The following is a 19010-nucleotide window of genomic DNA, read 5'->3' as shown; positions in this document are numbered from 1 at the left end:
TGTTGGCCAACTGAAAAGTATGACCATGAAAAGTATGAGCATGTACAGCACTCAATATTTAGTTGGGGCTCCTTTGGCCTGGATTACTGCAGCAATGCGGCGTGGCATGGAGTCGATCAGTCTGTGGCACTGCTCAGGTGTTATGAGAGCCCATGTTGCTCTGATAGTGGCCTTCAGCTCTTCTGAATTGTTGGGTCTGGCGTATTGCATCTTCCTCTTCACAATACCCCATAGGTTTTCTATGGGGTTATGGTCAGGCGAGTTTGCTGGCCAATCAAGAACAGGGATACCATGGTCCTTAAACCAGGTACTGGTAGCTTTGGCAGTGTGTGCAGGTGCCAAGTCCTGTTGGACAATGAAATCTGCATCTCCATAAAGTTGGTCAGCAGCAGGAAGCATGAAGTGCTCTAAAACTTCCTGGTAGACGGCTGCGTTGACCTTGGACCTCAGAAAACACAATGGACCAACACCAGCAGATGACATGGCACCCCAAACCATCAATGACTGTGGAAACTTTACACTGGACCTCAAGCAACGTGGATTATGTGCCTCTCCACTCTTCCTCCAGACTCTGGGACCTTGATTTCCAAAGGAAATGCAAAATTTACTTTCATCAGAGAACATAACTTTGGACCACTCAGCAGCAGTCCAGTCAAGACGCTTCTGACGCTGTCTCTTGTTCAAGAGTGGCTTGACACAAGGAATGCGACAGCTGAAACCCATGTCTTGCATACGTCTGTGCGTGGTGGTTCTTGAAGCACTTACTCCAGCTGCAGTCCACTCTTTGTGAATCTCCCCCACATTTTTGAATGGGTTTTTTTCACAATCCTCTCCAGGGTGCGGTTATCCCTATTGCTTGTACACTTTTTTCTACCACATCTTGTCCTTCCCTTCGCCTCTCTATTAATGTGCTTGGACACAGAGCTCTGTGAACAGCCAGCCTCTTTAGCAATGACCTTTTGTGTCTTGCCCTCCTTGTGCAAGGTGTCAGTGCTCGTCTTTTGGACAACTGTCAAGTCAGCAGTCTTCCCCATGATTGTGTAGCCTACAGAACTAGACTGAGAGACCATTTAAAGGCTTTTGCAGGTGTTTTGAGTTAATTAGCTGATTAGAGTGTGGCACCAGGTGTCTTCAATATTGAACATTTTCACAATATTCTAATTTTCTGAGATACTGAATTTGGGACTTTCATTAGTTGTCAGTTATAATCATCAAAATTAAAGGAAATAAACATTTGAAATATATCAGTCGGTGTGTAATGAATGAATCTAATATACAAGTTTCACTTTTTGAATGGTATTACTGAAATAAATAAACTTTTTCATGATATTCTAATTTTATGACCAGCACCTGTATATATATATATATATATATATATATATACACACACACACACACACTTTTTTTTCTTTAATTGCATATCATGACCATTAAAATGATATATTATACTATATATATATTTGAGTATTTCAAGTAAAGTATCAAGACACAAACTGGGAAGAAATATTTATTCCCCTCATTTGAGGCATAGCGACAGAAAAGGACAAATTGTTCACATGTTGCAAGCATGTACTGCACTATATGCCCCTATCGCAATATTTCAAAAATATTTTATTTGTTTCACATAGATACACGTTAACACCTAGGTGAAACTTATGCAACAACTACGAATAATTGTCCTTATTGTTCACCCTCTGGTTGGCCTGGCTTATTGACCCTTACACGGGTTACAACTGCAGTTTACATTCAGTAAAAAGTATTGAAGTATGCTGCTAAATACATTACATCCACAATCAAAATCCTCAGAAGGATTGGTTCTGAAATATACTGCATGGATAGGATTCCTGCTGTCCATATTTAAGATCACATGTCAAGTTCTGTACTTAATTTTCTACACATCAGAAGGATAACACATAGGCTATGTTTGGAATAGTACACTAGCATACTCATCTTACTATTTCGGCTGTATGTTGTGTGAACAGTATGCACATTTTCTGGGAAATATTATATCTCACAGTACACTGTTCGACCTTCTAGTTCCAGTGTAATTAATAAACCAGAATATTTGTTTTCCAGAAATTAATTAATGCAAACTAACCTTTTTTTCATCAAACTGTTTTCAAACATTTGTTGTAAATATAATGTATCCTGTTTCACATTATATATTTTTTTAAATAGTACACAGTACACAATGTGTATTTTGCAGGATGCAGTACGCTAGTATTCAGTTCAGCCACTGTGTGTATGATTTCATCCCTGGTGCGTTTAAACAGTGTCAAAAATATTTAATAAACTAGATATTGACGATAAAACTCATTGTATTTAGGTACATAGTACTGAGTATGCTACATAAGGCGCATTTTTAATATATGATGTTGAAAGAATCTAGTAAAGTGTTTTTTTTTTCTCGTTCTTCGCTTAAGATTTAATTGCTTTGGAATACACATCAGATAATCAGCTCTGATTACTGATACATTGTTATGGTCAGACTTACATAACATCTGATGTTGAACAATGACTTGGAATATCTGGACTGTGCTGTCATTGTATCTGATTGTTAGCTTTCCGGATTACACTGTTTATAGATCGAAAAACTCTTATCAAAAATGAATTAAGGGCCGTTCTGGCATCAAACTGATTGTCTTTCATCACATTTTGCTGTGTAAACCAAATGCAAATTAAATGTGGTCTTACATTTTACTCTTAAATCCAATGGTCTCAAAAGAACCATGTGGCCCAATCATGAGACGTTATCTACGAACCACTGACCAATCTCTCCTCACTCCTGTCAAACACATCTGAGAGACCAAACCATTTGGTTGTGGTTTTATAGATAGCGCAGTGGTCATGGCCTTGTCATTATAATAAGTTCTAAGTGGGTTTCCTGAGAGATAGAGAGGATGAGACGGCTAAAGGCTAAAGGTTGCCGTCTCCTCATTCCTCTCCTACATTCTGGCCCTGATCACACTTCCTGTTTTATCACAGGGCCTTTGTTCACACTAATATCCTGCAAAATAAAAGCAATGCAAAAATACATTGTCTTTATGTTGGGAATTTTTGGTCCACAAAGTTGTGATGTTTTGTCTCTGCGAGTTTCCAGTCCTTTCCCTCAAGCACATGGAGGTTCCTCGGCAGGGAGCAGGGGGCTGCAGGTTGGAGCGTTGTTCAGAGGGCGGAAAGCGAAAATGGATGGATCGTAGGAGTATCGGGGTGCGTGACGACCACCACTCAGGTTCTGTGAGGAAACCACAAGAAACAAAAAAGGGTATAAAGGCGACTGCAAGCTGAAGTGGAAAGAAACTGGATTTGATTTGATTAGTGAGTGGCCATGAAGTAATAAAAAGACTTTAAGGGTTATTCTTAAGTCATTTTATGATTCAGAAGGTTGATCTTGAGCACCGCTTTGTGTTGGTCTAAGCTGAGGGTGGCGTTTGCAAGAATGCCTGACTGGCCACCATAACGTCTGGTCCATTGCAGTGTAATTTGTGAGAAAATTAATCACAAAATTAAATATTGAGGACATGTTACACTTTATTGAATGTGCATTCAGCATTATCCCAAACCGAAAATCTGCAAATCCAGGTAAACTTGGATAGAATTTTTCAAAATCATGGAGATCTGTTGATCAACTATTCATAGATATCACAACTTTATCGTAAATGGGTTTTGGAAATATGAATATGCATATGTAGACACAGTATCTCACAGAAGTGAGTACACCCCTCACATTTTTGTAAATATTTTATTATACCTTTTCATGTGACTACATTGTAGAAAAGTGTAATTTCTTCAGTGTTAAGTAGTGAGTGTACAGCTTGTATAACAGTGTAAATTTGCTGTCTCCTCAAAATAACTCAACACACAGCCATTAATGTCTAAACCACTGGCCACAAAAGTGAGTACACCCCTAAGTGAAAATGTCCAAATTGGGCCCAAATTGTCAATATTTTGTGTGGCCACCATTATTTTCCAGCACTGCCTTAACCTGTTAACCTTCGCCCCCCCATTTTGGGCCTCACAGGTGAAAATAACCTACCTAAATTAAAACGGTAACAGTTCCTGACAAAGTGTGCTACACAAACAAATTAGGTATGTTTGGAAAGAAGACACTCTGGGCTTTACTATCTATCATCCAGAGTTAATAATGCTCAAAAAGATAAAAAGTTATAGACACTGACGTGCCTTGAAAAATATTTTTCCACACTGAATGTTTTTTATTTCATATACAAATACATGAAATAAGTCCTGGAGCAATCCAGAAAAGTAATGGATTGAAAGCCACATGTCTCATGAGTTTATATTTCAAATTTGAAGAAGATACCATGAACAATTAGATTCCTGCATTATTTTTTTCTGAAACTATTTATAGTCCTCCCACCCCCCCTGTTTGAGGAAAAATAACCACCAAATGTATTGCAGAATTTTACAAACTATTTTAGTCATTATACATATTCCTGCATAGTTTTTCAATTATAAAATAATAGACAGAATTTTAGACATCATATAAGTGATTTATTTGAGCACTAAAAAATACAAAAATAATTATTTGAGCAATAAAAAAGGTATATAGTATGTATACTGAAGTATTCTGATTGCCAGACATGAAGTGATATTGGCAGACATGGTCATACAGTCAGTAATCACACGCTGATGTGCTTCCATTCAGATGATAATCATACAGATGGGCCATATAATCAATAATAGCTGATCATTGAATCACAATGATAGCCGTCATAGAGTCGGTAATAAACACACTGATGTTCGTCCATACAGATGATAATCATGCAGATACGGCCACATTCCCCACACAATACACACACATATGAAAAAATGTAGAAGAAAAAAAATACATTTTTTTTATGTATAAAGCAGATCGCTAAGTTACGCCCCGGTCAGATGACAGCGTCATAGCCTGCGTCACGCTTTCAGGAGACAGCGCCAAATTCAAATAAACTATATTCCGCTTTTCTGAGACTTTTTTTCCATGGACGGTCTCATTCTGTTTGTAAAACTGTATGCTACAGCACCGTGTTGTTTTTTTACCACCAAGACCCTGTTTTTGAGCGTAATTTATTCTATAATGGACGCAAACAATAACTCTCCCAAAGAAATGAAATGTAACCAAAGGAATATTCATCCTTATTACAACGTTATTGTTTCGCTGGGATGTTGTTCTGTGGACCCTTACCTCTCTAACTAAACTGGGATTTCAGCAGTGGACGCGTTTGTGGCTCGTTATTACAATGAATCTGGTACGTACTGCTTTTTTATTCTGCATGTTTTGATGTGTACTGCTTACGCAAATGTAGCAAATACATTCCTTATAAACTTTCCAAAAAGTGAGCATGCGGGATATGCTGGCGTGCAGACCACTCAAGTCTGATCGCTCAGCCTCGCAAGCTCCACAGGAAAACAGCGATCTGTCGTCGATGCTTGAGGCTTAGACCTTCAGAATGATATATAGTTTGTCAAGATTAATGATATTCTTTCACGTCAAATTCATTCATAAACATTAAACTAGTGGGGAAAAAAACGCTTCCGTGCACCGTCGCTCTGGTAAACGTAAACAGGTTAACCCTCTTGGGCATGGAGTTCACCAGAGCTTCATAGGTTGGAGTCTTCTTCCATTCCTCCATGACGACATCACGGAGCTGGTGGATGCTAAGAGACCTTGCGCTCCTCCACCTTCCGTTTGAGGATGCCCCACAGATGCTCAATAGGGTTTAGGTCTGGAGACATGCTTGGCAAGTCCATCACCTTTACCCTCAGCTTCTTTAGCAAGGCAGTGGTCGTCTTGAAGGTGTGTTTGGTTCCCTCAATGAACTGTAGCTCCCCAGTGCCGGCAGCACTCATGCAGCCCCAGACCATGACACTCCCACTCCCACATGCAAGACACACTTGCCTTTGTACTCCTCACCTGGTTGCCGCCACACACGCTTAACACCATCTGAACCAAATAAGTTTATCTTGGTCTCATCAGACCACAGTACATGGTTCCAGTAATCCATGTCCTTAGTCTGCTTGTCTTCAGCAAACTGTTTGTAGGCTTTCTTGTGCATCATCTTTAGAAGAGGCTTCCTTCTGGGACGACAGCCATGCAGACCAATTTGATGCAGTGTGCGGCGTATGGTCTGAGCACTGACAGGCTGACCCCCCACCCCTTCAACCTCTGCAGCAATGCTGGCAGCACTCAGAAGTCTATTTACCAAACACAACCTCTGGATATGACGCTGAGCACGTGCACTCAACTTCTTTGGTCGACCATGGTGAGGCCTGTTCTGAGTGGAACCTGTCCTGTTAAACCGCTGTATGGTCTTGGTCACCATGCTGCAGCTCAGTTTCAGGGTCTTGGCAATCTTCTTATAGCCTACGCCATCTTTTTTGTAGAGCAACAATTCTTTTTTTCAGATCCTCAGAGAGTTCTTTGCCATGAGGTGCCATGTTGAACTTCCAGTGATCAATATGAGAGAGTGAGAGCGATAACACCAAATTTAACACATCTGCTCCCCATTCACACCTGAGACCTTGTAACACTAACGAGTCACATGACACCGGGGAGAGAAAATGGCTAATTGGGGGTGTACTCACTTTTGTGGCCAGCGGTTTAGACATTAATGGCTGTGTTTTGAGTTATTTTGAGGGGACAGCAAATTTACACTTTTATATAAGCTGTACACTCACTACTTTACATTGTAGCAAAGTGTCATTTCTTCAGTGTTGTCACATGAAAAGATATAATAAAATATTTACAAAAATGTGAGGGGTGTATACTCACTTCTGTGAGATACTAATATATATATTATATATATATATATATATATATATATATATATATATATATATATATATATATATATATATATACTGTATATATGATGCTTATTAGAAATATGACTACTCCCTCATTTGCTATGGAAGGGTACTATACTAGCAATGTTTGCATAAGTAGCCCATTCCAATCAATTTGCCTAACCATCATCTCTTTATGCTTGTATGCTAGATGTCTCTGACATCTGTGTCTTTACTGTAATCATATCCACACCCATTTAACTGACCCTGAGTTTATGGTGATCACAAAGCATTGCTGGGTTGCAAAACCCATTTCTGACAGAGTTGTGATATCTATGTAGTTGTTCAACAGATCTGCATGATCTTTGACTTTCTATCCAAGTCTACTTCGATTTACAGATTTTTGGTGGAATAATGTTGAATTTACTTTAAATAAAGTCAATTCAACATCATTGTTCCGGACTGCATTTCCAGTACAACAGGAAACACATTTTGCATTTTTATTCATTAATTTATGCATAATTCATATTTTTATTATTATTATTTTGTTATTAAAGATGTGGCATTCTAGATCTCCCATACTGATTTTGTTTCAGAAATACAATTTTAAATTTGGATGTAACAGATATAAAATAAAAAGATCAAATAAGTACAATAAATAAATCATACAAATAAGTGACCAAATAATGCATTAATTTTAAGCTACTAAGTAACTAAAACTGTTTTCTTGCCATTTCTGTATGTTGAACTCCATCCAATTTAAAATGTTCCTCTAGTGTATCATCACTGGCTTACATGACCGAAATGATCTTTAAAACAAAACCTGAGTAAAACCAAATGAGCAAAAACCTGAAAAACCCAGAGAAAGTAGGAGTTCCTGTCCTGGGGAATAAAAGAAGAAGTTAATATGTTTCACATATGGCCAGCTAAATCTAGCCTGACTTAAATTGCACAACTCACAAAGATATAGGCATGTACCACAAGGTTAAGCTCGTTTCCTGTCAAATAGCCACTCTGTTTGAGGTTTTCAAATTTATCAAGGGGCCAGATCAACACTTCATCAAAATAAGAAGAGGAGGCCTCAGGGTTTCATTGCAGTGCTACATAATTCCATTTACTTGCTGTATGCAGCTGTTTTCCATGAATCTCCCTTCAGGAATGAATGTTCTATGTTTAATCATTTTAAACTGGTTTCATTCATGCATTCCTAACAGCAAATGACAAACTATCAAATACAGTTCTTTATTTTTAAGTTTAAATAGCTCTGTGGGCCTATGCTGACAAATACCTGCAATTGTAGGAAGACTAATTACTATAAACTAATTATAACAAATAGGTCAGGCTTTCCGAGTACATTTCAAGACCACATAATGTTTTTAAAACATTATACGACACACTATACCCCTTATACATGGGAAAGAATTAACCCCTCAACCCCTAACATCTGTCTCGTCAACAAGTTTCGACCAAAACTCATCCAGGCAATGAGACCGTTTGTCTTCTCTGGCATCATCCACCAACAACTTTTTTCTCTCTCCTTCTTTGGTTGATTGCTTTCTTGTTTCTGAGCCCTCATACTCTCTGGTCATGTCCCAGACCTCAAACCCCCATGATGATTTTCCCTCTTCCCAAACAGGCCCCCAGATAGCCGCTTCCCTCTCCATCTCTAGCGCTCACCTGGACCGTGGCCAGCAGAGAGACAGGGGCTCTGAGATAAACTGAGGGGCCCAACCACTACATGTGCAGTTGGGAATGGACAGAAAGTGGAGAGTGAGTGGAAGAGAATTATTATTATCAGGGCCTTTTACCCCACTGACTATGTTTGAGAAAAAAAATGGTCATTCTGAAAATATAATTATATTTTTATTAAATAACACGTACTCCCTATCTACAGACCCAACTGTTCTCATATCATATAGAACTGATGTTCTACAAAACAACAAGCTTTAAAACACTGTTCCCTGTCGATATTCCACTCGTACTGCGTCTTGATAAAGACGCATATGGGAAAAAGCCTATTTTCTCCTGAACTGAAGCCTTATTCAATCACGCAGTGAAACTGCACGACTATTGGTTCATGCAGTGTTTAAGAAACGAACCAATGGGTCAGCAGCGGAACTGCACGAGCCTATGGCGACGAAGCTCGCCAGAATGGGCGGAGCCATCTGGCTATATAAGCGGCCGTTTCGCCATAGGATCCTCAGATTTATTCTCCTTTAGCGACAACGACTTTGTCTCCACTGATCCCAGAAGCCTACTCACCATTGACATGCCTCGCAGCTGGAACCAGCGGCTTCAAATCTGTCGGCTGATCCGCTGCCTTTTCCTCACGCTCCAGCATCGCAGCAGTTCCGGTCCCGTTCGCTGCTGCCATCCGGTGAGTGCTCTAAAAAGAGCAAATTTCTCGGCGTTGTTGCAAATGCCGCAACCGCGAATGTGGCTCGTGTAGGGAATCCTGCACGATGCAGAAGATGCTCGTTCAGAAGTATGAGTCTCGCTCTTGCCGCTCTGCTCTCCTGTTTCTCCTCTCAGAAAAGCTCAGAGAATGAAGCATCAGAGCCACGGAGCTTCCCGCAGTGCTCTGATCCGCCGGTGTTCACACGTGAGAATCAGAGCTCCTCATTCATTGAGCGGTTCTATCCTCTTGGGCAGATCGGAGTGGAAAGCTATGTGTGTGCGTAGCTGAAGCTGCGCTCACACAGGCAGCCTGCTTTCACCGAAAGCCGGACTCCGTCCTGATTCACTCGCGGTCCTCTACGTAGCAGGCCCCGCCTCCCCCGCTCTCATGTTTCTCTTCTCCCAGTCACCTCGGAGACAGGAACGGCGAGCTTGCGAGGCTGAGCGATCAGACTTGAGTGGTCTGCATGCCAGCATATCCCGCGTGCTCACTTTGATCTGTCAGCACGTGTGTTAACACGTGAGGATTAGCGCCCCTCATTACATAGAGTGGCTCAATCCTTCGGCGTGGATCGTAGAATGCTGCGCTGGGCGGCCCCGCTGCTCACGTTTCTCTTCTCCTAGTCACCTCGGAGAAAGAGACGGTAAAATCGCACACAACGCTTTGATCGGCCAGTGTGTAACATTAAGGATTAGCGCCTCTTGCAGCTCTTTGATCTGCCTGCGCTGCTTTCATTATGAAAGCGTCAGTCTGTCCCTGCCGCGCTTAATGAAGATGGCCCCGCCTCCCCTGCTCTAGTGTTTCTCCCCTCCCAGTTATCTCGGAGAGGAAACAGCAAGCTCAAGGTTTGAGTGAACAAGCTTGAGAGAAACGCGCAGCCCCGCGTTTCACTCTCCACTAAGCTCTTTGATCTGCCAGCGCGAGAGTTTGTGTCTCACTCTGCTTCGCTCACGGCTCACCTTCATCAATAAAGGCGGCCCCTCCCCTCGTCCGCTATGAGCGGATTTGAGAGGATGCGTGCAGCACTTTTGATTTGCCGGTGTGTTTACACATAATGATAATCAATACCCCTCTTCTAATGAGCGGTTTAACCCTCTGGGGCCGGCTGTATCGCCGGCGATACCAACTCGTTTTTTTTCAGATCAGTGCAAAAGACACTAAAAATACTCTGTTGATTTTGGTCGCACAAATAAGTGTTATACATCAATCGAAACTGTTAAGTGTCTATTTTTTTTTTGTGTACACTCACGATTACAACAAAACTTTGTGGTTTTGGGGAAAAAAGAAAACAAACAGGGTGCGCTCTCTGTCTTCTCCGTCTCCGCGATATGCTTATAGTAACGTGTCACTAAAATGAAGTGTAACTCCAACAATACCCAACACAGAAACATGAGAGTTATCTCTACAGAAAGCCTGAAGTGTCTACTTTGAAATGAAGTCATATCGAAAACAAGCATTATGTGATAAAGTAATCCATATGAAACCGACACGATGTTCAGTCTATCCAGTCTAACTTATTATTTCTAATGAGACCCCGCCCCCTCGTGTTCACATGTAAATAACCACGTGACCCGCGAGACGCCCAACATAAACAAAGCGTCAGTGAAGAGATCAGCGCTGCTATACTGTTCCTTTCTGGAAGAAGACGCGCTGAGTAAAGGCTGGATTTCCCTCAAAATAAGAGCAAGAGTTCATCCAGAAGAGAGGATCGATCTGATGAGTAAGTAATGCTTCTTTTTTGCATTAGTTAGCGTGTTATTGTGACAAACTTGAACGCGTTTAGTTGGGTTTTTCCCAAACGACAACATGATGAATGCTACACATCTAAGAATGTTTAATGTTCACAAATAGATTTAATAGCATGCTAAACAATAACAATTAGTTTCTCAGATATAAAATATACTTTTTTTTAATGGTACAGAGTACATCCTTTTGTAGTTCACAACATACGTGAATCTATGGCTGCAAAATCATAACAGCTACTATAAAATCATACATACTAGGCCATAAGACTGCAAAATCATAGTTGTTTTTTCCCAAACTGTAATTCCAGACTACAATGTTTGAATATGATGGGCAATTCATTGTATTTAAATTTATTATGGCATGATGATGTTTTCATGCTCTGTATAAAAAAATAAAAGTAATAAGAGAGTACACTGTAACATGACCCTCTCAATATAAATTGCAGAAATGTTAATTCATGCATTTATGACCTCGAGGCTAGATTATTGTAATGCTTTATTGGGTGGTTGCTCTGCACGTTTAATAAACAAACTCCAGCTGGTTCAAAGTGCAGCAGCTAGAGTTCTTACTAGAACCAGGAAGTATGACCACATTAGCCCTGTTCTGTCAACACTGCACTGGCTCCCTATTAAACATTGTATACATTTTAAGATCTTGCTAATTACCTATAAGGCCCTGAATGGTTTGGCACCTCAGTATTTGAGTGAGCTCTTATCGCATTATAGTCCTTCACGTCCGCTGTGATCTCAAAACTCTGGCCATTTGATATTACCAAGAATATCAAAATCAACTGCAGGCGGGAGATCGTTTTCCAATTTAGCGCCCAAACTCCGGAACAATCTACTTAATACTGTTCGGGAAGCAGACACACTCTGTCAGTTTAAATCTAGATTAAAGACCCATCTCTTTAACTTGGCTTACACATAATACACTATCGCATTTCTATAATTCAAATCCGTTAAAGGATTGTTAGGCTGCATTAATTAGGTCAACCGGAACCGGGAACACGTCCCAAAACACCTGATGTACTTGTTACATCGTTGGAAGAATGGCATCTACGCTAATATTAGTCTGTTTCTTTCTTATTCCGAGATCACCGTAGCTACCCAGATCCAGTCCGTATCCAGATCAGATGGTGGATCAGCACCTAGAGATGACCTCTACAGCCAGGACACCTAGATGAGCCCCAGAGACTGATCCCCAGTGAAGACCCCGTCTGACCCCATCGGGACAAGACCACAGGAACCAGATGAGTCCTTTACACAATCTGATTCTGCTTTAGCCTTGATTTAAACTGCTGATTTTGTCTGGCCAGAGGAGAATGACACTATTTTAACAAACTATTTCCCCGTCTAAATACTGTAAATCTGATGTAAAGCCACCCAGCTTTATATCAAGCCGATGTAAAGCTGCTTTGATACAATTTGCATTGTTAAAAGCACTATTCAAATAATATTGACTTGACTCGATTTTCCAAGTAGCTTGCCCAACGCTGATTATTATAGGGTTACTTTTGTATATTAGAACTAAAAGACAAAAACTACTGATTGAAATACATTTTATGTAAATTAATGAGGTATAAAAATAAAATAATAAAGTTTGACTTAGAGGGCTAGGGGGATAAAAGACAATTAATATTCAGTAATATTATCGATTTAACCATGATTTATTGTTTAATTCTCAATCAGATGAGAGTAGAGCTGGATAATGTCACTAACTTTGCAGTTCCATGACATTGGTGTCTTTTGTAGAGCTGCTTAAACACTGAAACACTGAACAATATTTACTCAGAAATCATATTTTCACAATTAATTAAAACAAGCTGCAAGTAACACACTGAATTAAATGTCAAATTTTGAAGTAGAAACATTGAAATAATATTTTTGTCCATGCTTTATTTACAACTTCAATAACGTTTATTTACAAATTCTTTTTATATATATATATATATATATATATATATATATATATATATATATATATATATATATATATATATATATATATATATATATATATATATGTATGTATAATTGATGAACTTCACTTTGTGACATTGTAATATAATCACAATCAACTAATTTTAAAAACTAATTAAAAAACTAAATGGAGCTGAATAATGACACTTGTCTTTTGTAGAACTGCTTTATAGCTCAAATTGATCATATCCATCTATACATCTTCACATGGAAAACTTTCAGGCCTAGTTTGGGAGAAGACATTCATTCCTGAAATGTGTGATATACTGTAATGTTAAGTGTAACACGTGAAATACATACTGTATGAGTAGTTACTACATTTGCTAAGGAAATTACTTCATAACTGTTGTTCTATATAGTATGCATGTGTGTATTATGAATGCAATCCGAACATACTACATCTGCCATGTTGACATCACACAGGGGCGGACTGGCCATCGGGAGCACCAGGAGAATTCCCGGTGGCTTAGCAGCCAATTTGGCTGCCCTAATTTTAATTTTTTATTTATTTTTTTTTTTTATATTGCTGTAGTTTTTTTTGATGCCTGCCGAATGTACTAAAGCGATTATTTCCGAATTCGCCATTCAATAATAAATCATGAATCGGTTAGTCTTGACTGGCAACGCGATTTGCCTCCGCACGTCCACCAAAAAGATGCGAGACTGGAGATTGGAGTAGAAGCGCCCAGGTGGAGCAGAGCAAGGCTGTCCTGTTCAGGACTTCAAGTGCAGGTCAGTTACAGCTGTAAATAGACTATTGTTGTTTTGCCTTTATTTACTTAGTTAGGCATTAAACTGCTAGTAAATGTTAGCAATAGCAGCCAATTACTGCAAAATTACCAAAAGGACATAATTACTCATTTGAATTTAGCAGACAAATATTCACATCGTTTTACAACAGGTTTAGAGGGAGCTAAGGCACAGGCAGACAACAACATAACCCCTTCCAAAAATGAAACGTTGTTTTACTAAAAATAAAACCAAAAACCATGGTAACCACAAATTAACAATGGTTTTGCAACACTATATAGTTTCACTATGGTATAGTAAAACTCTGGTTATACAAATTAACAATGGTTTTGCAGCACTAGTTTCACTATGGTATAGTAAAACTCTGGTTACTATACTTTTACATAGGCCTAATAAAACGATGGTTAGTTTTCATTAGGACAAACCATGACCCATGATAATGCAAAAACATGTTCAGTATTAAGATTTTTCTGTAAAGATATATTCAAGATGCAGCTATTATTGTACTAATTTTGACATTTAGGCAAGATAAAACAATAACACACGGTCATAATGTAATTACATTTTTCAAAAATAAATGTCTACTATGTGCAAACAAATTACAATGAGATGGTTGTTTTGCAACAAGACAGGTTCAAGAAAATAAAATAGTGTGTAAATCACTGTGTGACACTATCCAACAGTGACATCCAGGCAGTGGTTTAATTTTAAAGCTGAAATACAGAACAGATATTATGTGAGAGGAATCCATGTCTACTTAGCACTATGTTTAGTTTGAGACCCTATGAAAGTGATAAGGTTATAATTTTCGTCTACAAATTAACCTGAAAATATCAATGGATAGAAAAATTACAGAGTAAAAAACAAATCCATTTCCAGTCTTGTTCAAATCAAAATAAACAGGAAATGATCTGTTGTTTTTTTCAATAGCAATTTCTTAGGCACATAGGTGCACCTTTCATTTTAACTGAGCCGTGACCATCATTCCACGTTTTTCAAAGATTTACTGACTAATGATCAGTTATTGTGGTGCGAAAAAGCACATTATTAGACTTTGATGTGACTAATAACTACTATGTTAATATCCATCGATTTTTTTGTAACCTTTAACCAAGTAGGGTCACAGGGAGTGCTGGAGCCCATCCCAGCATATCTTGCAGCAAAAGTATGTTGAAATAACCATACAAATGTATCATGGTGTTGATTGTACCATCAGCACTGGAGCTCCTCAGGGCTGCGTACTCTCCCCACTGCTCTTCTCCCTCTACACCAACAACTGCACCTCTTAAGACCCCTCTGTCAAGCTCCTGAAGTTTGCAGACGACACCATACTGATCGGCCTCATTCAGGACGGTGACGAGTCTGCTTACAGACAGGAGGTTAAGGAGCTGGCTGTTTGGTGCAGTCTTAACAACCTGGAGCTTAACACGCTCAAAACTGTGGAGATGATAGTGGACTTCAGGAGAAACCCCCCTGCTCTCCCCCCACTCACCATCATGAACAGCACTGTGACTGCAGTGGAGTCATTCAGATTCCTGGGCACTACCATCTCCCAGGACCTGAAGTGGGATATTCACATTGACTCCATTGTCAGGAAGGCCCAGCAGAGGTTGTACTTTCTTCGCCAGCTGAGGAAGTTCAATCTGCCACAGGACTTGCTGAAACAGTTCTACTCCACCATCATTGAATCCATCTTCTGCAGCTCAATAACTGTCTGGTTCAGCTCAGCTACCAAATCTGACCTCAGAAGACTACGGAGTAGTCCGGACTGCTGAGCGAATGATTGGTACAACCCTCCCTACTCTCCAAGAGCTGTACTTATCCAGAGTGAGCAAAAGGGCTGGTAAAATCACTCTGGACCCCTCATATCCAGCACACTCCCTCTTTGAACTGTTACCGTCTGGTCGACGCTACAGAGCTCTGAGGACCAGAACGACCAGACACAGGAACAGTTTCTTCCCTCAGTCAATACATCTCATGATCACTCAACAATAAACGTGGAACACACAACTAATACATTATCCATTCACCACACTCATTTATTTTATTTCTATTTTACTCATTTCTAATTTGCACATACTTGACCTGAACATACATAGTTGTCTATATTATATATTGTGTTTTTGCTGCTTTGTACATTGCCTATTTGGTTATTTGTTGTTATTCTTTTATTATCTGTGTCCTGTCCTGTTGCTGTCTTTCTGTTGCACTGTGGAGCTTCTGTCACTACAACAAATTCCTTGTATGTGCAAACATACTTGGCCAATAAAGCTCATTCTGATTCTGATTACTTGTTCCAAGCATAAGTTATGCCCCATAAGTTATGCCCCATGCTTTCCCATGTGCCTTTAACACTGGACTAAAAAAGTTAAAATGAGAAATGGGACTTTGCCTCTTCATTTTAGAAGTGCACTGAACATCACTGGTGTAAAAGCATGTTTTTATGGAATATTTGGCAGATTGCATTGCTGCATTCACATTAAGACTTTAAATACAAAAGGTTATGCTTTTTTTTAAAGATGTGAATAACTGACTCATGTTATGCTGAATTCTCAAATCATTCATCGACCATTGCTAAAAGCCTCTAAAATTATATTGAAATTAAAATGTGAAAATAAAATTAAAATAATAAATTTGAAAACACTAAACTATAATGAGCATCAGGCAAAAGTGGTGAAGGAAAAGAAACAGAGAAACAGAAGATGTGGCCACCCAAGGAGGATTTTTTGAGCGTGTCTGATCAAATAGATATACGTAATATGACAATATAGAGTCAACAATCAAGGACAAAAGGCAAAGGAAAAGAGTGGGAAGAGCGAAAGAAAGTTGAAAACAACAACAAAGTGGAGGAGTGAAGCGATGAACATCTTTCTCTCTATGACTGTAGACCCTGCAACAGCCGGCACTCTATAAATGGAAAATGACTTCATCCTAACACACACACTTCCTTCTCCCTCTCTCTTTTCATCCCTAGCTCCTCTCCTCACCTCTTTCCATTAATCTAATAAAAACGGTCATCCAATCTCCTACAGATGAAACGGAGGTTTCTGGATGTTCAGTAGAGAGAAAGACAATTACGCAACAATTATTTTGAAAATAGAACATTCTACAGGAAGTAAATCTGCATTTCAGGAAGCTAGAATAATTTGTATTATTATAATTGTTTTTTGATATATAACATTTTAGCGTGGTAACATTCTGTAAATATGAGAATGCTGTGGCATTTAAATGTTACCAAAAGGTATCTCAAAGAATACAATGGTATTACCACTTTTTTTTTTTCTTCTTCTGAAAGGGGCCCCTAAGAGGTGACACAGATTGTGTTTCTAATTCATTTCTCTGACTCCAGCAGCCTGGTCTGCAGCCAGGGTTGCCTAAGAGTGTTCTAGTTCCTGTGCCATGCACGGCAGGAGGAGGCAAGCAGGAGTCACTGTTCTGCAGTCCAAAAGGTACCAAGCTCATAATGACGTCACACACTGGCATCATTGAGCTTGGGCCTTCTGGACCAGTGTGACGAGTGCCAAAGAAACACCGGGGTCCACGGCCATGGCTATGAGGGTCAGCGGGTGCACTTTGGTCATGCTCCAGCGCACCGCCGAAACAAGACATGCTCACATGTCAGTGTTTTATAAAGCAATCATGCTACTACTGTTTTACCAGATACAACTGACCCAAGACTAGAAACACATTTCCAAATAATTTACTTTTTGCATAAACGTAACTATTTATAAAATGCCAGCTAAATAAACATTCCTTAAGTTTTCCAACAAACAGTGACCCCAAAAAGTATTTAGATACATAATTTTGAATGTCACTGCATTAGATAACAAAAACTATCTATCTGTGTCTATTTATCTTGTTTAACTTTTTATCCATAAATTATTTTTTTATCCATATTTAATTATGTATATGTTTTACAAGGTTTGAGAACCAGATGATATTCAAATACATTTTTTTTTTAATTGCACACATTCTTTGTCAACGTTTTGAAAAGTGTGCTTATGCAATCATTCTTTATAATAGATGACACTTTGGTTTGACTGAATACTTTTTTGGGGGTCACTTTTTTTTGTTTTTTTTTGACACACTCACCCGAATCTTGATAGTCCTTGTTTTCCCTCCACAGCTCTTTTTTAGAAGCATTTTCTGAAACAAAAAGCAGAAAAGAGAAATTGCGGTTAAAAAGGAATCACATGAATGAATCCCACATGAAATTCATTCATTCATTCATTCATTCAATCACATAAACCTTCTGTAAGTCTATACAAAGCCAAACTCCACACAACAGCACAAGGAGGAACAGGTTTTCATATTGTAAGTATAAACATTTACTGCTTTTTTGCCCTTGAGCTGTTCTGGAAGAGCCCTGGAAGCTCTGGGCCACTGTGGCTACCAAAACTAATGACGCTTTTATGTAACAAAGCAAAACATCCTGTGAGCCGCCCCCTCAGGACAACCATGGAAATCTGTTTGCTTTCCTTACCCAGAACTCTACTGTCAGTGCTAAATTGAAGCCTGGTGACTCAAGATCAGAGGTTAACTCTGTTTCTTTACAGTTCATTTTAAAAACAGTGTACTTAGGACTTAGGAGTCTAAGCTGTTCATTACACTAAAAACAATCAGTGATCCTCATACAAGACTTTTATGATTAAAAAAACCCTGCAATGAATGAAATGATTTTCTACATTATTATTTACCCTCATTTCAAACTGTGTGACAATCTTTCTTTTGTAGAACAAAAAAGGGGATGTTTAGCAGAATATTCAAGCTGCATCAAGGACCAGGGCTATCAATGGACTAAAGGCAGTTTTACAATTTAAAAAGGCAGTTTATAAGTAGTCTGAAAGACTCATGTGTCATATTCCTTTTTATAAACAGGAACAAACTAAATTTAAAATTACTGATTGTCTTGAACTTCAAATCTCATTCACTCTGAATGGTTTTGTTGTGTGGGAAAAAAAACATGACCATACTGCAAAAAAAAAAAATTTTATCGTTTCCACAAAACAAAGAACGTCATACACAACGACAACCCATCATTAATGATAATGGAAATAAAATTCTGTTTATTTAGAGATTATTTCAAAACATCATATTACAAACAGGGTAAAAACTTTCTTTAAAGCTATACTGGTAATAATAAATCTATGAGGAAAAACCTATAGGAAGATTAATGAACATTTCAAGCAGCGTCTTTGTTCTACAAAGGAAAATCCCAGTAAAAAAACAGCCCAGGAATTGTCAAATTTGTCCAGATCTGCGTGACTGGAAGGCAGCCATGGTTAAAGCCCAAGTGGAGTTTGAAACGAGCTCGGCCTCATTTCAAAGTTCCCAAAAAAGGAGATAAT

General features: G+C 39.0%; 1 protein-coding gene across 1 annotated transcript in view; it reads right to left on the bottom strand.

The window, feature by feature from the left end:
- Nucleotides 1-1493: 1493 nt before the first annotated feature.
- LOC306885940 (uncharacterized protein) overlaps nt 1494-19010 on the bottom strand; it is a 45142-nt gene continuing 27625 nt past the window's right edge. Inside the window, exons 5-6 of the mRNA XM_079442767.1 lie at nt 17755-17808; nt 1494-3235 (exon numbers count right to left, since the gene is read on the bottom strand). Coding sequence (XP_079298893.1) covers nt 3110-3235; nt 17755-17808 — 180 coding nt within the window. The 3' untranslated portion in view covers nt 1494-3109. The remainder of the gene's footprint in view (nt 3236-17754; nt 17809-19010) is intronic.

Source organism: Barbus barbus (assembly GCF_936440315.1).
Source record: "Barbus barbus genome assembly, chromosome: 20".
NCBI classification, from domain to species: Eukaryota; Metazoa; Chordata; class Actinopteri; order Cypriniformes; family Cyprinidae; genus Barbus; species Barbus barbus.
The sequence above is the reverse complement of the archived record's forward strand: the minus strand, read 5'-3'. Positions and strand labels throughout refer to the sequence as shown.